The 22,215-nt window shown below is 32.9% G+C and overlaps 1 protein-coding gene and 1 pseudogene across 4 annotated transcripts in view; both read left to right on the top strand.

Annotated features, from left to right (window-relative positions):
* The window catches only part of GEN1 (GEN1 structure-specific endonuclease), a 28,393-nt gene extending 6,616 nt beyond the window's left edge, over positions 1-21,777 (top strand). Inside the window, exons 2-14 of one of the 4 annotated variants that reach the window (XM_039887801.1) lie at positions 505-687; positions 1,320-1,506; positions 4,492-4,668; positions 5,954-6,064; positions 8,103-8,176; positions 10,329-10,420; positions 11,748-11,898; positions 12,185-12,221; positions 12,310-12,390; positions 13,297-13,427; positions 14,911-14,972; positions 17,233-17,373; positions 17,914-21,777. In XM_039887801.1, coding sequence (XP_039743735.1) covers positions 527-687; positions 1,320-1,506; positions 4,492-4,668; positions 5,954-6,064; positions 8,103-8,176; positions 10,329-10,420; positions 11,748-11,898; positions 12,185-12,221; positions 12,310-12,390; positions 13,297-13,427; positions 14,911-14,972; positions 17,233-17,373; positions 17,914-19,220 — 2,712 coding nt within the window. In that variant the 5' untranslated portion in view covers positions 505-526 and the 3' untranslated portion in view covers positions 19,221-21,777. Of the gene's footprint in view, positions 1-484; positions 688-1,319; positions 1,507-4,491; positions 4,669-5,953; positions 6,065-8,102; positions 8,177-10,328; positions 10,421-11,747; positions 11,899-12,184; positions 12,222-12,309; positions 12,391-13,296; positions 13,428-14,910; positions 14,973-17,232; positions 17,374-17,913 lie in introns of all 4 variants that reach the window. The other 3 variants (XM_039887800.1, XM_039887799.1, XM_039887802.1) reach the window with 3 other exon arrangements.
* On the top strand, positions 5,320-5,438 carry LOC120622366 (uncharacterized; annotated as a pseudogene).
* Positions 21,778-22,215: the final 438 nt, after the last annotated feature.

Here is a 22,215-nt window from a genome sequence, read left to right as displayed (position 1 = left end):
TCAGGAAGGTAAATGTAAGTAACAGCATTCCTGTTTTTCAGTCCGTTTGCATTTATTACTGCTTCTTGTTAGCTGGAACAAAGCCAATTATCACCATTTGGGGGGGTAATTTTTAAAATTTATGACGTAGGAAAGAAAGAGGAGGGATGAGGGGACTATTGATATTTGATTTATATTAAATTTAAAAATAACTTTATTTTTCAGTACTTTAGAGAAGTCCATATTTGGTGATATGAGTGGATTTTAAGGACAAAGTTAGCATACTGCAATCTGCAGATAACTTTTAATTTGTTAATCGCATCAGTACTTTTGTAGCCAGTAGTTATTTACCACCATTTTTAATGTTTTAGGTATTCTTGATTCATTCTAAAAAGCTGGCTAATGAAAGAAATTAGGAGAATTATTTATATTTATGGGATTATCCTAAACTAGCTTTCAATATATTTATCGAATTTCTTTTCTGAGCTTCTGTGTCTTTTAACAGTTTTTGAAAGTGTGTTGCAGATAACAACAGAAAATAACCAGAATGGGAGTGAATGACTTGTGGCAAATTTTGGAGCCTGTTAAGCATCCCGTCCACTTGCATAGTCTTGTTGGGAAAACCATTGCAGTTGACCTGAGTCTCTGGGTATGTGAAGCACAGTCAGTCAAAAAAATGATTGGAACGGTCATGAAGCCCCATCTCAGGTATAGTAAATGTTCTTAGAGTATAAATGTGTGATTGCATAAGCAATTGATGTCTCGGTTTTGTTTCCACTTCATATCTTGTTTTATATTTTGAGATTTTAAAATATATTAACATGTCTAGATCTACCATCTTTCTGTTGATGATTCACAAATTTGTACCTCTTACCTTTTGAGCTCCAGACTCACATACCTAGCTGCCTATTTAACATGCCCACTTGGATGCTTCAGTGACCACAGCCAGAAATTTTAGAGCCATTCTCTCCCTGTTTTTCCCAGCCCCATGTCTAATCCATCAGGAAGTCTTGCCAGTTCTACTTCCAAAATATGCTTTGTGTTCATAAACTTCTCTCGATGTCCAGAGGCACCACCTCCATGTACACCAACATTATCTCTCATCTGTACTGCTGAAATAACATCTTCACTAGCTTCTCTCCCTCAGCTCCTAGCCACCTCCTCCTCTAAACCATTTGCCACATAGCATTTAGTGGTTGCTCAATCCAGTTAAAATAAAATCATAACAAATAAAATGTTTTAGATACTAGTCTGATGTTCTTGCCATTATATCACACTGCTATGTTGACTTTTGCTATCAATATATGATGATTAATATATTACTAATTTTTAAATTTCAGAAATTTATTTTTTCGTATCTCATATTTAACTCTGATGGATGTAAAACTGGTATTTGTTATGGAAGGGGAACCCCCAGAGCTGAAAGCTGATGTCATAAACAAGAGGAATCAGATTCGATATGGGCTTTCTGAGAAAACACGGTCTCAGAAAACAGGGAGATCATATTTTAAATCAGTCTTGAGAGAGGTAAGCATTCAGATCTGCTTTAATAATTCTGGTTTAATAATTCTAGGACATTTTACTTTGATAAAGCTTGTTATATAATCATCTTTAGTACTCACTAACATTATTGTATACAGAAAGCCGGTGTGGATAGAGAAAAGAGTTTATATTTAGGACCAAAGTTCAAGTTCTGGCTCTGGCATCTTGAAACTCTAAGGTGTCGGGCAAGATTTTTAAGTTATATTTACCGCATTTCCTACTCTGAAATGAGGATAGTAATACTTTGCAGAGATGTGGTGAAATTAGAGAAAATGTCTAAATATCTAATATCTGAAGCAACTAGTATATGGACTTGACACATATTATCTTCTATGACATCCTTAGCACTTAAAAGAATTCCCAGAATAGAGATCTCATTAATGCATACTTCACTCATTCAAGATTGATGATGCTTCATATTAAATCCATATTTGGCTTTCCTTAGGGCTTTGTAATTTTTTAAAGCACTTATTATTATATTTTAATGTATTTTTTGTTATAAAATGTTATATATTTCTATACAAGTTAAGAGAAATCATAAGAAAATAAAATATATTATTAAAACAATAGGAAGCTATGATTATTTTGTCTCTTTTCAAATGTATATATATTTTAAAACTTGTCACAATAGCGCATAAATAATTTTTATCTTGGACTTTTCACTTAACATCTCCTATCCATATTTCCAAATTCAGAACTTGTAGTGGTTGTGCAACATGTTTGAAGCTATGAAGTTATTCCCTGTGATTGTGTATATTGTGTACTTTTCAGCTCTTCTCTATTATATGCGAAATTATGAACATTTTTGTGTACATAGCTTTCTCTTGTGATTTGGGATTTTAAGATAAAATTACCCAAAGTGGAATGAACAGACTAAAGTTTAGGAGTGATTTTATAGCTCTTTAAATTTCAGGAATTTTTTTTTTTATATCTCATATTTAACTGGACGTAAAACTGGTATTCCTTATGGCAGGGGAACTCCCAAAGCTGAAAGCTGATGTCGTAAACAAGAGGAATCAGATTCGATACTTTGTAGTTACTTTTTAGTTAAAATTTTCATTTCTTTTAAAAGGCATGGCATAAATTAATAATCATTTTCTCCTGAAATTCTATTTTTTATTCTTCTGTGATGTTTTTTAAGAATAGTTTTTAATTAGTGACCGTTCTACCTTAATAACTCTCAGTAGTTGAAGAAAATATCTGTACTGGATTCTAATTATTTACTGTTTAATCAGTTCCTAGAAATAATCACAGTCCACATACTTAGGGACATTAAATATCCAGTATAAAGCAAAAAGATGACCATCTCTTTTTGAGAAAATTGCTCCATTCCTGTTTTTTTTATTGCAGCAATTGGGTGTTCTTTGGCATTTTGTTCAGTATTACTTGCCCGTTTTTCATTTTCCTATTTCTGTACCCTCAGTGACTAGGCCCTACTTTCAACTAATCCATGCCAACTTTTAGATAAAAGCATGAAAAGCACAAATTAGTCTTCCTCCAGCACCACCTCCGCTGTGTGACCAAGATTTAGGGTAAGGAAATTTACAGCCAGCCTTATCACAAATTGTTTGCTGGTTTTTTAAAAGAATTGGAATAACATATGGCACAGGAATCTGAAATGACTTTCAAACTCTTTTGTTTATTATGAAAGGTCACTTCTTATCTAAAGGAAGGTCAAAACAGCTATGGTGTTTCAACAGAATATCACCTGTAACAAAACCCTCTCTAAAGTCACCTGGCCAGAGTCCTGAAAAGTACCTTTTGTCAACATAGTACTTTGTCTTTTTGAACCTTGTCCACCTTGGGCAACACCTGGCAGAGGTTTTTATTTTGTAATACAGCATGCAAGCCATTAATCAATTAAAGCAAAAGAGATATTTATTCTATCAGTCTCTAGAAATAAGTAGCCTCTTTTCCTCACCATACCCAGTATTCCCCAGTGAGAGAAGGTGAGAATGAGATCTGACAAGAAAGAATGCACTAGGCTATAACACTAAACTATAAGCTATCCAGCTGGGTTAAATTCATAACCCAAAGCAAACTCTCAGAGGATTGTTTTTGCATCAGCAAATCGATGGAAACATCTTGCGCAGAAATGACTTCGTAGGAGGCCATCAGTAAGTGACCCCTGTGTGGTGTCCCACAATCTGAGAGTTTCATTATGCGGAAGAGATGATATGAGGAAAGCAAGTGAACTTCAAGGCCTCAAGTTAAAATTGTATAATAGCATCGTCTTTGGAAGACCTTATGTTAGATTAACCGTCATGTGAAAAGAATTTCTGTAAAGTTTTACAGATGTAAATTTTAATGTGATTATTAAGCATTTAAAGATATTTCCAGAATCTGGAGACACCATTCAGCGAAACAATGAAAATTGAATATGGATTACTTTTTTTCAGTTAAATTTGGGGTGACATAGGTTACTAAAATTATATATTTTCAAGTGTACAATTCAATAATACATTATCTGTATATTGCATTTTCTGTTTACCACCCAAATTCAATTCTCCTCTATCTGATTATTTTGTAATCGACATTAAGAATGTTTAACTTTTCATTACAGAAAATTGTAAAAAATACAAAAGTAACCCATCACCAACCTTAAATAATTATTAACTCTTAGCCAAACTTGTTTCATCTATCGCCCCACTGCCGTGCTCCCATGTTATCTTGAAGCAAATCCCAGATATAATATTGTTTCAGTATTTCAATACCTTTGTCTAAAAGATAAGGGCTCTTAACAAAAAATAACCACAATAAAATTTTTATTATCACACCTAAAAGTTCAGTGATCATTCCTTAATGCCATAGTCAGTGTTCAAATTTCTAATTGTTTTTTAAGTATCATAATTTGTAAAACACCTAAATAGCTACTATTAACATTTGTAACATAGAGGAAGTACATTAAACACTGAAAAAATTAGCAGTAAAAATGTTGTTAGATTTCTCGCATCTACTTTCTCTGTTCAGTGTCTGGAACTGCTGGACTGCATAGGAATCCCCTGGGTGCAGGCTGCTGGGGAAGCTGAAGCCATGTGCGCCTACCTCAACGCCAGTGGCTATGTGGACGGCTGCCTCACTGACGACGGAGACACTTTCCTTTACGGGGCCCAGACCGTATATAGGAATTTCACTATGACATCCAAGGTATTTTTTCTTTCTCTTTGCTAGCGCTTGTTTTTCAAACTACTTTTTTTCAAAAGGGATTATTAAATAATGAAATGAAATAATGTATTTAAATGCTTGCCATAATACCTGGCACGTAGCAATGGCTAAATGAAATGCTAACCGTTATTAAAAATATCATTGCCATTCTCTTTGAAATGTGGATTTCTTTCCTAAGGGCTTGACTTGTTTCACATGGTTTAATTCTAAATAAGCTTCGACAGTATATTATAAAATTGCGTATGGAATATATCACTTTGACCCAAAATTTCTACTTTTAGGTATCCTCAAAGAGACGCAAGGAAAGATAATGCAAGGATGTGAATTGTAGCATTGTTAATAATTACAAAAGTCTGGCAAACAGCCCAAATGCCCATTGATGTGGATTAGTCAAATACAGCCATGGTTCTCAGCTAGGGAGGTAGCTCGAGGGGCATTTTGGTTGTAGAGATTCATGGCTGGGCAAGAGAGAGACTAGAAGTTTGGCGGATTGGAGCCAGGAAAGCTAAACCTCTCGCCAGACAATTCTGTTATCTCTCTGAAAATGTTAGCAGTGTGGCCATGGAGAAACACGACCTCAGAAACACTACCGTATAATGTGAGAGTAAGTGGTCATTTAAAAAGTGTATATTAGTCTATGGCCATGCTACCTTGAACAAGCTCAATCCTGTCTGATCTTGGAAGCTAAGCAGGGTTGGGCCTGGTTAGTACTTGGATGGGAGACCACCTAGGAAGAGCAGGTGCTGTTGGCATAAAATATAAAATAAAATAAATAAAATAAAATAAGGGATCGTAAGCTGACAAGGTCCTTGCAATCTGTGAGGTCAAACAAGGGTTGCCTTGCCTAAAAAAAATAAATAAATAAAAAGTTTATATTATTAACATTAACGATATCTAGATATATTAGTGGGCAAGAAATATTGCAAAATAGTAATTTTATATAATCTTACTTAAAAATATAATTAATAATGTTTGTATGTGTGTGTTAAGGAAAATGTTTTCTGTAAGAAGATGCAGCACATTGTTACTAATAGTTAAGTTTAGATGATACAATTTTAGGGAATGTTTACTTTCAGTAATATACAGTATTTAATTTTGTAAGGTGAAAATCTACTTTTAGATTCTGGTGATCAGGTAATTTTTCTATTTAAACTTTTAGGAATAATTAAACATTTAGAAACAACTTTGACAAGTTTTGTTGTCTAGTGTTTTTAATGTATAAATATTTACTTTTTGAAGATTAAACGAAATCTGTACTTTCCTCTAGGACCCACATGTTGACTGTTATACAATGTCGTCTATCATGAGTGAACTAGGTTTGAATAGAGATGCTCTGGTTGGACTAGCAATACTACTTGGCTGTGATTATCTTCCAAAAGTATGCTGAAATTTTCATATTTATTCCTATTCCTAGTGTGTCTTTTTTGATACCTTATGTGCTGCATAAATATGAATATAGTAATATGATTTAGAATATAATTTTAGGCATAATAAACTATTCAATACTAAAATAATTGGCATTTCAAGTGGCGTTAAAAAGCTGGCTCATTGGGACTGGATGTTATAAATGAGAATAGAATAATAACTGGTACCACAGCTTGAATCTCAGTAAACCATTACTCTAGATTAAGAGATTCACATGCAAATTCAACTACCTTTTTAAAGAAATATAAAAATTACTCTTTTTTTTGTCTCATGCCAATGTTTTGTTTATATCACGTTTTGTCACGTTTTGTCTATTTTTTGGTTTTATGTGCCTTTTAGCTTTGCAACTGTGCACATGCCCAGCATTATTTTTACTGTCGCTAGGCTACTTGATTATTAGGGGAAGCCATTCATCCTTCCATGCCTCTTAGTATGGCGTTCTGTTTTGTTATGAAAATCTTCTATTGATATCTTAAGATAAACGATTTGGTACTGTAACAAATAGTTACAGTAGATAAGTGATGAATTAAGAATTACGAGGACATCCCCATTCTTACACGCTAACTATAAAGTGCATTGTAGTTCTTCCTACGTGGTCCTATCATTGTGCTCTACTAAGCATCTCTGTGTCCTTACTAAATCTTCATTATACTATACTGTCTAGTCTATCCTCAAGAGACATCTGGAGAAGGAAGACATATAATTTTATTCTTCAGAATACTAAGGGAAGAAGAGAGCAGGATAGTAAAATTATTAACTCTCATTTCTAATTTATGTCATCAATGACCAGAGGAATCAACATTTTTTCTAACTAGTAAGTAAAGGAAGCAGGAAGAAAAAACTTTTAAATAACACAAAGTAATTTATTATAATTGTCATTCTGAAATAGAAGATTCCTGTTTCTCATATGTAATTTTATCATAAAGACTAAAAACAGCCCAGTGTTGAATGTAAGAAAAAATTTGCAAACTTGAGCTCACAGAAACCAACTTGACCTACAGCGGTGTTACATTATATATTAATTAGCATTAGCTATTTTGATGTTTTGTATCCTTTGTGATCAAAACTGCCATCTATTTTATTGTTTATGTAAAGATTTTTAAGACTATGTACTAACATGATTTGCCTTCAAAAAATTTAAGATGTAGCTAAATGCTAATACAAGAAGGATGATATATCACAACTGGTACGCCAAAGACGTATGTTTATGGAAACCCTCTAAATGGTGCCTAGTGCTACCATTTTAGTAGCAGGATCCTGGTGAGTTGGGAAGAGGATTCAGGTTAGAGAGGAGACCCCTTTGCCAGCAAGGGTTGGGTAGTGGCTATTTACTAACTAGTTTGGAAGTGTTTTAACACTGATAAGTGTATCCTAGTGCATATTGGCTAAATAGCAGCCCTGCTTTTAAGGACATATTCATAAACTTTTACAGAAACTAGAAGACTCAATTTAAACTGGAAATTGTCATGAGAATACATGTTTATTGTGTTGGAAACTTAATGCTTGTTTTAATTCCCTTGTTATTAATTTCAAGGGTTAACTTGAAAGTCTCTTCTGTTCTCTTGTGATTCTGGATCTTTAACTATTAAATATTAATATCATTAAATGTTTATATCATTAAATGCTTTTTCCTGATTATAAAGTTAGGTCAAATTAAAATATTATCAAAATAATTAAAAAGAAAGTGAACACCCTCTAAAATTATGTTCCTCCCTTCCCTAAAATAAACACTATCAGTGGTTTGGTATATAATCCTTTGCCTTTTTGTTTGCATGGATTAACAATATAATCGGTGTTTAACTAACAAATCTAGATCACACTGTGTGCCATTCAGCAATTTTCATCTTCCGCATAGCAGTATATCTTGCACTTCTCATTACATAAAGACACCTTATTCTTTCAGTTGCACAATCTTCTATCGAATAGACTTAACGATATTTATTCATTCCCTGGTGATTAACATTTGAATTTCTTTTCCCACTTTCTGAAAGGGAGTCCCTGGAGTTGGAAAAGAGCAGGCGTTGAAACTTATACACATTTTGAAAGGGCAAAGTTTACTTCAGAGGTAACCAAAAATTATAGTTTCTCGTGACATTAGACTTTTATTCTTGTTAAACTTAATAGTGAATGTTACAAAAAGTATTATGCTCTTTAAAAAAGGGTTTTATATTTTTAAACTGATTTAAATTTTCATTCGAAATCAGTTATTTTTATTTATTCTGAACTTTTCCAAAGAAAGGATGAGAGTATATATATCCTAAGCCATACTATGTTTTTTTCAATATTATTAACTCACTACGAACACAAATAGTAAGATGTCAAATGCTTTTATTTATAACCATGGGCATTTGCCACACAGGCTATTTTAGACTATTTTACCACCATGTAAAGATAGCATAATATTAAAATAATTTATATTTAAAATTATTTTGGGTACGAAATACTTCAATGTTGTATTTACTTTTTAAAAGTGAAATGCTTGACATTATATGTATTTAATAATAGTAACACTTGATCAAAATTTTTACTCGATTATCCTTTCTTCTATAATCATACCGGTAGTAATACATTAATTCTAATTCATTTAGACTGTACAATTTAAGGATTTAAGACCATTAAGATACAGTATATATTGAAATTTACACACTATGCTATTTAGTTTTGAAAGCATGGGAATTATATTTACTTGGTGAAAGCAATGGTTTATAAAAAGTAATATAATTGACGATAAAGTATAAAATGAATAAAGGAAAGAAACTAGGATACTGGGAGACTTAAAACAGCCTTGGCCTCCAATAGGTTTGAGATGATGATTGCACGAAAGAAAAGATTAGTTGTAGAAATCAAGAAAGAATGTCCATGACAAAAGTTTTTAAGTCACTGTGCTCTTCCCTATAATGCTTCCCTTTCAGCTATAAAGCTATTGATAGGTATAAGACATCAATAAATCCATTATTGATATCAGTGATTACTGTGCCAAAGCAGGAAAAAGAGGTATACTTTGGCATGCAGGTAAGTTTTAAGGAATCATTTGGGAATTGGGAAAAATAATACAAAGAAGGAAAAACAAGCAAATATGGTACTTGGCTAACTACAATTCATTCATATTGAAAAAGGTTTTGTAAATTTATACTTTTGGCAACATTTTACTAAATGTTGTTCTGAACATTTGAAAATAATGACATTACATTTCTTGTTATGATTGTGTCATTTTAATATTGATTAACATATTTCCCTAGTTATTTTTAATTTTTGAAGTTCCATTTGTTATTTATTCAGCAGCAATTAATGCTAATTTTTAGGAAGCTTATAGTTGGTCTTTGTGGAAAGTGAATTAGAAATTCTAAAAGTTAAACGGGAACCCTTAGTGCCAGTTACAACACAGTGAGCTGAAGAGGTTAATTTAGCTTTTTACTTGAACTTTAACTTCCATAAATAGAGGACCATCAGAACACATAAGTTTTATGATAAATACTTAATTATCCTCTTGGTTGTTTTATGTTGAGCCGGAACTTTAGCCCAAAATTAACTTTTATTTAGTAGACATTTTAGTAATATACATGATAAACAGGTAATGTTTTTTGCTATTTACGTAATATATTAAGAAAATGATCCTTTCAGATAATCTGGATTTTTTTAAACAGTTCTTACCCAGAAGCTTGATGTTATATTTAGTTTTACACTTTGCCCTTCATCCTTATTTTGATATACGGAAGGCTTCATGTACATGATTCTGTTTATTTTATACTCTGGCACACAGAGAGGAGATCAAAAACGGATTCAGATCATTCTCCCTACATACATGTCTACGTGAAGGTTGTTTTAAAAAAAAGATGGATGAATATATGAATACAAACACACACACACACACACACACACACACACACACACACACACACACGCTCTTTCTTTCTCTCCCTCTTCCTTTACCCTTCCCCATCTCTCTCAGTCCTTCTCCCTCTTCCTCTCCTTATCTCTGACTCTCTCTCTCCTCCTCTGTTGCAATTTTTTGTCCCTGAGGCCACATTTAAAAATCGAAGCCCACAGATTGAAGATTTCCCCAGTCTGGGCCAGCAACTTTATCTACCACCAAAGAGAAAATAAGTATGCAGGTAGGAGGGAACAGAATAGCTTGATAGTTGAGAACATGGCATTTTGGTGCCATTTTGGTGACCTTGGTTTTTTTTTCTTCTTTTTAAAACCATTTTCTTTTAAAGGTTTATGCAGTGGAATGAAACATCTTGCTCTTCTAATGAACAACCAGTAACTGTTAAAAAACTGGCTCATTGCTCCGTGTGTTCCCATCCAGGTAAGCAGACGCTGGGAATGTTATCTTAGAGCATTAGCGTCACGTACCCACACATTCATCCCTGTTCCTATGTTATATTTCACATACCTGTCTTCCCCACTAGATGGGAATCCTCCGAGTCGGCAATTGTGTCACATATACATAGTAGACATTCAGTAAATGTTAAGTGAATGAAATAATGTGATACAAACGATAAATATAGGTTAAGTACAGTTTTATACTATGATACCAAATTATTTATTGGTATCATAGATCTTAAAATTATATTTTCAGTATAGAAATCCATTTGAAGAAAAAATATACTGATAAGTCTTAGGGGAAAGTGGAACTGAAACCATTTGTTTTTATATCAGTGATATATTTATAAACTTAAATGATTTTTAATTGTCCTATCATGCATTTTTATTGTGTGCGAAGATAACGTATTAAAACTAATTTTAATATATGTTCATTTTATTGAAAATAGATTGGTTCTTCATTAGTTTAGGTTAAAAAAAGATGTCTCTGATATGTACTAAATCAGAAGGCCTTTCGCTCTCAGGAGAGATTAGGGAATGATTTAAAATCATCTTTTAAAAGAAATTCTGTTTTATCTATTTGTGTTAATGTTTCAATAACATCGTTAAATTATAGATGATATCATGGAAGACATAAATGTTCTTATACATAAGATTCCATTATCTATACTTTTTTGATATCTTATAAATGACAATTTTAGGTCACATCAATTATGCATGTTCTTCTGTATTTTCAAAACAATGTCAAAGATAGTGATGCTTTCATTTTAAAGGGGACTAGGGCCCCACACCTGTGCCACAGTCCTAATTCATAGTTTAAAATTAGCTCCAGGTAACTGAGAGCTAGACGCTAGCAGAGGTAAATAACTGCTGTATTTTTTAAATATTCTCGTTAAAGGAACCATTTCCTGAACTATTCTAAAGTAAATAATCTTTTTAATACTGCTAATAAGAATTATATCCTACTTTTTTGTATGTAGCTATCAAATAAACCACAAAAATCTCCATTGTTGATTATTATAAATGTATAATTTCAAGTTACAAATTGAAACTTTCAGATAGAAGAGTGATTTACAGAAATAAAAAAAAGTAGTGTCATATGATAGTGTCAAGACCTACTTTATTCTAAGAATTACTATTGTGGTCATTACATAATTCAACCTAAATGAATCGAAACCCTACTATATACTAGGCACTGTGCCAGGCAGTATTCATTTTCGAAAATTTGGATAAAGGCAAAAAAAAAAATTGTAAAAAGCAGTACAAAATTGTAAAAATTGTACAAAATCATACTTCGTATCTCCATAAAGGTTCACTTAAGGCTCATGAACGTAATGGATGCGAATTATGTCAGACTGAGAGACACTGTGAACCACATGGCGATGAATACTGCTGTCCCTGTGAGTGGCACTGTGCGGAGCATGAGAGGCAGCTCATTGCTGTGGAGAACAACATTAAGAAGTGAGTTGTTTTTTTTTTTTAATTCATTCTTTTTGGGCATGGCCTGTTTGAATTAGTTCCATATAACCTTCCCCCATATCTAAATGAATAACATTTCACAAAATCCATTTCTTGGTTCTGTTCAGAAATTAGGCCATCTCAGAAGATAGTAATTAAACAGTGATTCAAGGAGAAGCTTTATGGCTGGGATAGTGTGCAAGGACATTTTTCATTAAATGAGAGGAGATCGGATAAGTTCATTTTAGAATCGGATTGTATTAGTAACATGTATATAATTTATTTTCAGAAAAGCTTGCAGTTGTGAGGGGTTCCCATTCCATGAGGTAATAACTAATAATTCAAATGTGTTTATTTCAGAAGCTTTTTAAAAAACTTTGAAGCCTCAATTCCTATTTTCTTTTTTCTTGCTAGGTTATTCAAGAGTTCCTTTCGAACAAGGATAAGTTGGTGCAGGCAATCAGGTGCCAAAGACCTAATTTATTATTATTTCAGGTATCTGAAAATAAATTCTTACTTTACTGTCTGAAGTTGGATACTAGGAAGATAAGAAGGGATAATCACTGAGAGGAAATTTAAAACAGATGGCTATTGACTGCTTATATATTTTTCAGCATTTATTTCTAGTCTTCATTGCTTTGCCACACAGTCACCATACTTTGCAGACCATAAAACAAATCACAGTTGTGCCATTTGTTATAAGAGACCATAAATGCCATGTTCGGGTATATCGTATTCAGGGATATGTTGGAGAGAGGGGCCAACAGCCAGAGAATATCAGGATCAAGTACATTGTCATGGAAGGCAGTATAGCTGACAAAGGCTATACTGGGATTTGTAATCGGTTACCTAAATTTAAATTTGGACATTTTGTCACTACGTGACACTGGATGTGTTATCCTCAGAATAGAAATAATACTAGTTATTTCATGAAATCGCTATGAGGATTAAATGAGATTATTTATATTAACCCCTAATATAATGGCTGTAAATTCTAACTACTTTTTGCTTATCCCTACCAACAATAGTAATAATAATGGCAACCAACATTTATCGAATGTTTAAAATTTGCTGTTACATTTAACACGTTGCATGTAATCCCGCTTCATCTTCATAATCTGTGAGCTGAGTATATTTTACAGGTAGAAAACTTGAGGCTAAGGGAGGTCAAGTAATTTACCAACATCTAGGAAATGCTATGCTGGCACTCAAACCGGCAACCCTCTCACTTAATTATTATGCATTATTGCCTCCTTAGGGAGTTTATTGTTCTTTCTGGGAATATTCTCATTGATACTACCTTAACGAGTGTTAATGCCAAGGAAAAAATAATAGTACCTGAGAGTGTTGTTTATCTCCAAGAGATAACAGAACCTTGTTTTATTTTTATTTTATTTACAGAAATTTAGTCTTGAAAAAATGGAGTGGCCCAATCACTATGCATGTGAGAAATTGTTGGTGCTTTTGACCCACTATGACATGACAGAAAGAAAGCTTGGTAGAAGAAACGCTAATCAATTACAGCCAATTCGGTATGAATTGTATGAAGAAATCTCTGTGTTTCCATTTGAATATCTTATGATCTAAAATAGTCTTCTTAATATTTTTAATAGTAGGATAGATAGCTCTTTGTTTTATAAAGATAGAGTACGGTCTACTGGAATAATAAAGGCTTATTCAGGGCTTACCGTCAAGATAACATAGTAAGCTCATGCTTTGACACACTTTTCTGTTTCAAACATCTGGTAATAATACATTATTAAAAGAAATAAAATAAAAAGATATAGCCAGGCTTAGCCAGATAACTATTTCAATGGACCAGAAAAGGAACAAAAAGGTGAAATGAACGGAGAGACTGAAACTGAGAATTGGTGAATCTCGGTGAAGGGTATGTAAGTAATCTTTGTATTATTCTTACATCTTTTCTAAAGGTTTGAAAACTTTCAAAATAAAAAGTTTAGGGGAAAGTATCAAAGAAAAAAGATAAACTACAAAGAAAAGACAATCAGATAGCACACATTTCTTATGACGGTACCAGATGCCAGCAGATGACGGGGTAACATTTCAAAACTTTGAGTAGAAATAATTGGCAACCGAGACGTCTTTTAAATATTATTCACTGGTTTGTAAGGCATTTTCAGAGTTTACCTATGACAGACTCTTATTAAAAGCAGTGTTGAAGGATATATTTCAGCAAGAAGAAAACTGAACCCAGAGGGAAGATGTAAATAACAAGTGGTCAGCATTAAAATTGATAAAGCATATTTAGTTAATTTAATAAACTGAGTAGAAAAAATATGTACATGAATATCTGCATAATGCTCGATGATTAATATGTGATGATGATAAACTAAAACTCCCAAAGTATGCATGTAAACATACAAGGGTAACCACTAAAACATTAGAAATACAATCTCTATTTTCCAAACCAATACATAAAATAAAAAAGTAAAACTATCAAACCAAAGGAATACATGAAGGAGGAAGGGGAAAATAGCAAAGAAAAACCTTGGTAACAGAAAACACAAAATAAGATGTACGAATGAGTCCCACTATGTCAGTAATCACAATAAATGTAAATGGATTAAACTCTTCTATTAAAAGACATTATATCGGATGAGTAAACAATTCAATAATATTCTGCTTATAAGGCATGCGTAAAATAAAATTACATAACGTTTGAAAATAAAGAGATTTAAAAGATCAGGCAAATATTTACCAAAGTGATGTAGAAAAATTAACAGACACAATAGATTTTAAAATTATTATTGTAGAAAAGAGAAACACAGGAACAATCTACTCATAGGATTTAATAATTATAAGCTCTATGTACCTAACAATAAAATTATCTTTTGAATAAATTAGTCAAAGGAATAACTGTGGTAATTCCTTATATTTTTAGAATATTATAAAAATAGAATAAAAATTAATGGAAATTGAATTATGCAATCTACAAATTGAAAATTTCCAAATAAGTCATGCAGTTGAACTTCATTAGATGAATTTGTTTTTCAGAATTGTTAAAAACCGGATCAGAAATGGAGTTCGTTGCTTTCAAATAGAATGGGAAAAGCCTGGTACGTAGTCACTTTAAGCAAAATTTATAACATGTGATCATTTGTTTAGCAAATATTATACATATATATGTAAACCATATATATGTATTATATATGTATACATAAAACATATATATGTATAACATATAAAAATAAAGAAAAAAAAAAACCTATCACAATCACCAAAGATAAACCTCACAGTTTACCTGTGCTGTTTAAATAGGCTTTGACTCATAGTAAATATGAAAAATTTTAAGCAATTTTATTTTAATGTCTTAAATTGGCATTTCTTTTGTAATTAATGTTTAAGAAAATAATACAGAAATAGTTTTGACATATTTCTCAAGAAAATGTTCTACAAATGGTCTGGTCACTGGATGTCATTGCGTAGTTGGTTCTAAAGAAATAAAGGTTACTGAATAGCAGCACCTGGAGTACCCTTCCTCTTTCTTTACTTTTGCTTAGTTTCCATGGGAATTTATAGTTGTCAAATTACTCTTATCTTGCTACAGACAGAAATACAGCGAACTCTTTGAATTAGCTCCAAAACTAAAGGCAGAGAAAGCACAGATCATTTAAAATAGAATATAATCCCAAATTTATTTGTATTTGCCATTGAAATTAGACTTTGTAAGTATGTGTGATTGAGTGAGAGAGTAGATTTCTCAATGAAGGTTTGTTTAAGTTGTAGCTTAACTTTGAAGAATGAAATTAATAAAGAATTAGATAAACCGCTTGAAGCAGTAATAGCAAAATAGAAAGCTGAAGAATTTTGAAAACTGTTTAGGAACAGTTTCACCAACTCTACTATATTTTCAGGAAGGAAAGTAGCATTAACCCAGTTTGGCAGTGCATCTCCTCTGTCCAGAACTGAGATTAGGTGCCCACTTTTGCTTATCCTTATGGGAGCTATCCCTTAAAGGAAAAATAGACCCTAAGCTAGTTTAAATAAGAAATACTTTAAATACACCTGTTTCCACTGATTCTATTTTAAACTCATCAATTAATATTTTCATTACAGTTTGATTTCTCATGTAGTTTTGCCTTCATAAAGGATAAATGGAAAAATCTAGTCTTCTACTTATATATCTTACTGTGAATTTACATGTAACCATTCTTATTTTCATTTACCAGCTGTTTGTGAGTCCACTAAGCCTGGGTATGTCCTCAAGAGATTGATAACCTCTGATACCACAATCTGGAAAAGAGTACAGTAGAATCCCCTGATCCGCAGTTTTGCTTTCTGTGGTTTCAGTTACCAGCGGTCAACCACTGTCCAAAAATACTAAATGGGAAATGCTAGAAATAAAAATTTTGTAAATTTTCAATTACATTCTATTCTAAATAGCATAATGAAATTTCATGCTTTCCCACTCTGTCCTACCTGGAACATGAATCATCCCTTTATCCAGCATATCCATGCTGTGTATGCAACTCACCTTTTAAGTCAGTTAGTAGCCATCTCGGTTATCAGATAGACCGGCACAGTATCACAGTACTTGTGTTCAAGTCACCCTTGTTTTACTTAATAATGGCCTCATAGCCCAAGAGTAGTGATACTGGCAATTTGAATATGCCAAAGAGAAGCCGTAAAGCGCTTCCTTTAAGTAAAAAGGCAAATACAGTACAAAAAGGTATATTGAGAGACAGAGAGGGAGAGACCACAGTCTCATAGCTTTATAGTATATTCTTATAATTGTTCTATTTTATTGGTAGTATTGTTGTTAATCCCTTACTGCGACTAATTTATAAATCAAACTATCCATAAGTATGTATGTATAGGAAAAAAACATAGTATATAATGGTTGGATACTGTCTGGTTTCAGGCATCCACTAGGGGTCTTGGGTCGTATCCCCCACATAGATAAGGGGAAACTACGGTAACATTTTTGATGACTCTTTCAATTCTGTTGAAGCCACCACTAAAGAAAGTTAATATTGAAGTTTTAGGCATTCTTTATCTGGAACACTTATTGTACTAAAAACCAACTAACCTTATCTAAACAAAGATTTTAGTCCTCTAAGCTGCTCCTTCTATCTCTGAAACAAGAGAATTTAAAGTTCAGATTTAAAAGTCATCTTCTGGCTCTTGTTAGGCAGAAAAAAATCAATTCTGTACTAGAATCAACAGATTATTAGAATAGAGATGTCGTAAAGCAAGATTTGCAAGGAATTATCCATTTGTAGGTGACTTGGTTTACCTGGTAAACTTAGTCACCTGGAAAAACTGAATTTTTCAAATCTAATTAAGGCTGTTGGTACTGCATTTTGAATCTTTTAGAACATTATGATATAGAAGATAAACATGGAGAATCAATTCTACAAACAATAGAAGAAGAATCATTATTTGAAGCAGCTTATCCTGAGATTGTTGCTGTTTACCAAAAACAAAAGTTAGAAATGAAAGAGAAGAAACAAAAAAGTAAGTATCGCATTTGATAGCTATTTATGCCACACACAAACGTTATAGAAGATCTGTCTGTTCTATTTGAATCTATCTTGTCTAAATTTTGCTCCAAGTTTCTAGAAAGTCAAGAGTAAGGATTGTTTGCTTGCTTCTTTGACTTGACATAATTTTTTAAAGCCGAAAAGCAAGGAGTGAACTATTCTATTCTGTGTCTGATAACTTAACCAACTGTTAATAATAGTAATTATACTAACCACTTATTAAGCAACTAGTATATGTAATGTGTTTTGGATTATAAATACATTTTCTTTATTTCCCAGAGCTCTATGAGGAAAATAATTCAATTATAACATTGTTTCTAAAACAATATTGTGTGATATTTGTGTAATAATTATTTGCTTTTAATTACTTATAACAGTTTCCAGGAATGTACTGAGACAACACAAAAATTGCTCATGCGTAAGATTTCAGTCTGAACTTTTTAGTGTATGTGTTTACTCAAGTTAAGTAAAATGAAACCGATTTTAATTATATTGGTTTTTCTTTCCTTTTCAGGCAGGAAAACTAAGCCAAAAGCAAACAGTTTGACAGAAACAGATGATATGAGTTTTCAGTCACACGTGACTTTAAAACCCACACATGAAATCTCATCTAAGCAGAATTCCAAGTTAAATTTGGAAATTTTTCCTGATTCTACATTACCCCAGGAATCTATTTCTGCATCATTGAATAGCTTGCTTTTATCTGAAGATGCTCCGTGTTTGAATACGCAAGAACAGTTCATGTCTTCTTCAAGACCTTTCACTATGCAACAAATTAAAGCTGTCAGTAAGCCTCCAATTTCAGAATCTAGTCACCCCAGTACCTCCTCCCACAACGTGTCAGCCATCGCCGACCTACACTTGAGCACTGTTGACTGGGAAGGTACTTCTTTTAGTAATTCTCCAGTTATTTCAAGAAACGCTTTCTCTCACGGTTTAAAATCAGAACTTGAAACAGCCAGCTCTAAAAATATTCCATGGCCATTGTGTGGATCAGAATGGGGAACAGCAAACATTAATAAAGCACTAAATTGGGATCTTCGAAAGACTAACCCTGAGGAGCATCTACTTTCTCGCATCACTGATTTACATCTTCAGGATTTGCCTTTGAAGGAACGAATCCTTATAAAATCATCTTGCCCTCAAGATAACGTACAACCCTACACTGACCTGAAAACATTGTCCCCACCTGCAGTAAAAGGATCTTGTATTGCTAACAGGAGTGCTGATCGTCCATCACAGCTTTCAAAGGATCTCCTAGGAATTGATTTGCAAAATGAATCTCGAAACAGTAAAGTTCTAAAAGGAGACCAGCTGTTGCAAGAAAAGTATAAAGTGAATACTTCCATACCTTATTCTGTCAGTAACGTGGTCGTTCAGACCTCTGACGTTAGAGTCAGACTACCAGGTACTTTAGATCATAGGAGAAAAGTTGACGTGCAAACCACTCAGAAAACCATAACGAAGAAAAGCGTTTGCCATGACAGATATTCCTCTGATGAAGAAAGTGCCCCAGTGTTTGGGAAAGCTAAGCATGCAACTCAGAAAATGAAGCAGAGTTCTCAGAAGCATAAACCAGCCCAAGTCAAGAAAAATGATGCCAGCAAAATGACTAACCCTAAGGTATCTAGTAAAGAAACTGAACAGTATGCCCAGGCTTATAGAACAGCTGGAAAAGAAGAAACCTATTTCCCAAATGCAGCAAAAGGTTCTCTGAGTTTTCTACAGAGTCATAAGGAAGGAGACGACTCTGGTACTTGTCTGGATAGTCCTCTTCCTCTATGTCAGAGATTGAAACAGGTTCCAAGACACTTGAAATGAAATTTAAAATATTTAAGTGTAACTTGTTACTCTAATACCGTCGGCAGAGGCAGAGGGTAGTTAATGTTTGGCAGAAAAATGTAATGTGGTTCTATATGTCAGGAGATAATTTTGCCATTTTAATCAAAATTACAATTTTTAAAAGTTACCTAAAACTTCTGTTTTAAAAGATGATCCTTGTGGTGAAAACTTCAGATAATGTTAATTTTTAAAACATACCTTTACTATTTTACGTATCTTTATTGATTATTTTTTAGTTATAGCTTTAAAATGTTAATGTAATAATAGACAGTAAATGCTTTATCCATTTGCTCATTTTTACTCATTTCTTATACAAGCCTGCAAGTTTTTATTTACGTTTCAACTTGTTCCCAAGAAGATAGCTGTTTATAATTGCCTACATTCTCGTGATATCTTCTACTGTGCCTTTCATGAGAATTATATTCTCTCTTAGAGTGAAGATATTTAGTCTGCCCCCTTTCAGTGTGGATAACTTTATTCTTTTTTTGAGGGGAATAATAGAAAAGATGTAAGATGATCAATATATGTAGTAAAAATCATGGTTGTAATGCTGAATAAACTAAGGAAAGTCACTCTTTACATATCCCAGAAGTTAATACGTATGCCAAATGGAAAAATATTTGAAAAATAGAATGTATAACCAGAGAAGAATTGGAAGTTTGCTCTGGATCACATAACTAATTAATAATGGTATAAGGACCAGATTTCTTGCCTCCTAATTTATTGAGGGTTTTTTTCCGTTTTGTTTTTCTTTTATAGCACTTTTTTTTCTTTTCCTTATTTTTGTTTTAAAAATGAATCTAGATAATATTGAGTTCAGTATCTCCAGATATTAAATTGTGCATTAATTTATTTATCACTGGAAAAGTCTAGAGGCAATCAGATTGGAAAGGAAAAAGCAAAACTGTCACTATTTGCAGATGACAAGATTTTGTATATTTGAAATTCTAAGGAATTCACTTAAAACTACTAGAACTGGCAAATTGAGTTCACTAAGGTTGCAACATATAAAATTAATATACAAACATCAGTTGTATTTGTATACACCTCAGTGAATAATAGTAAATTAAATTAAGAAAATTCTGTTTACAACAACACTGAAAGGAATAAAATACTTTGGAATAAATTTAACAAAGTGTAAAATTTATATGCTGACAACTACAAAATATTGTTGAAAGAAATTTTTTAAAAACATAAGTAAATGAAAAGATATCCATGTTCATGGATTGGAAGACGATATTAAGATGACAACACTCACCAAACTAATTCACAGATTCAATGCAGTCCCCATCTGATTAATCAGTTCCAGCTGATTACTTTGCAGAAACTGACAAGCTGATTCTAAAATTCATGTGGAAATTTAAGGGATACAGAGCAGGCAAAATAATCTCAAAAAGAAAAAAGATGACTCAGTCTTCCTAATTCTGATTTCAAAACTTACTACAAAACTACAGTAATGAAGAATGTGTTATGGCGTAAAGGCCGACACATCAAGATCAGTGGGATAGAACCGAGAGTCCAGAAATAAACTCACATTTATGTTCAATTGATTTTTCAACCAGTGTGCCAAGACAACTTAATGAGGAAACAAGTCTTTCAGCAAATGTTACTGGTAAAACTGGATATCCACATGCAAAACAATGAAGTTTGATCCGTACCATATACAAAAATAATTCAAATGGATCAAAGCTCTAAATGTGAGAACTAAAACTGTAAAACCCTTAGATGAAAACATAGGCATACATTTGGGACTTTGGATTAGGCATGGATTTCTCTGATATGGCACCAAAAGCTCAGACAAGAAAAAATGGACTTTATAAAAACTAAAAACTTTGTGTTTCAGAGGACACCATCAGAATGGAGACAACTCACAAAACAGAAAAATTTGCAAATCATCAATGTGATAAAGGACTTGTATCTAGAGGTACTTGTATAAAGAACTCTTACAGCTCAACAACAATAAGTCAGATAACAAAAGGAGGTAAAATATTTAAATAGACATTTCTCAAAAGAAGATATACAAGTGGCCAATAAATACACGAAAAACTTCTCAACACTAGTAATGAGAAAAATACAAATCAGAACCACAATGAGATCCTACTTCACATCCGAAAGGTTGACTGGAATCAAAAGGACATAATAACAAGTATTGGTGAGGATGCAGGGAAATCGGAACCCTCAGAACCTGCTGGAAGGAATATAAAATGGGAGGGCCCACTTTGGGAAAGTCTGGTGGTTTCTCAAATAGTTATCCATAGTTACCATATGATGTAGCACATCCTCTCCCAGATATACACTCAAGAGAAATGAAGACATATATCTATGCAAAAACGTACACAGATGTCTATAGCAGATGTCTATTATTTATTCGTAATAGCTCAAACATACAAGCAACTCAAATGCTCATCAACTGATGAATGGATAAACAAAATGTCTATCCATGCAATGGAATATTGGCAATAAAAAAAATGAAATACTGATAAATATTCCAACATGATGAACCTCGAAAACATACTAAAGGAAAGAGACCAGTCGCCACATGTAGGAATCAATTTATATGAAATGTTCCAAATAGGCAAATCGATACTCCATAGAAGCAGAAGGTGGACTCGAGGTTTCCCAGGGCCAGGGGAGGGGGAAGGGAAATGGGGTTTGGGCTGATGATGAAATGTTCTGAAGTTGATTGTGATGATGGTTGCAAAACAATATACTAAAACCATTGTGCAATTTAAATAGTTATATATGAATTATATTTACAATAAAGCTGGTTTAAAAACAAAGAAACTGTGAAGACTTATACCTATCCAAGCTCTTTTTAATATCTAAAATGTATGTAGTCTAACCTCGCTCCCACAGATGTACTGCCATCATTTTTTTATAGATTAGAAAACAAGTCCAGAGAAGTGAAGAAATTTTCTCAAGATTGGAGATGAAATTTTGATTTATTAATCTAGTATGTATTACATTATGCCAT

The sequence above is a fragment of the Pteropus medius genome, unplaced genomic scaffold (genome assembly GCF_902729225.1).
Source record: "Pteropus medius unplaced genomic scaffold, Ma_sr-lr_union100, whole genome shotgun sequence".
NCBI lineage: Eukaryota > Metazoa > Chordata > Mammalia > Chiroptera > Pteropodidae > Pteropus > Pteropus medius.
The sequence above is the reverse complement of the archived record's forward strand: the minus strand, read 5'-3'. Positions and strand labels throughout refer to the sequence as shown.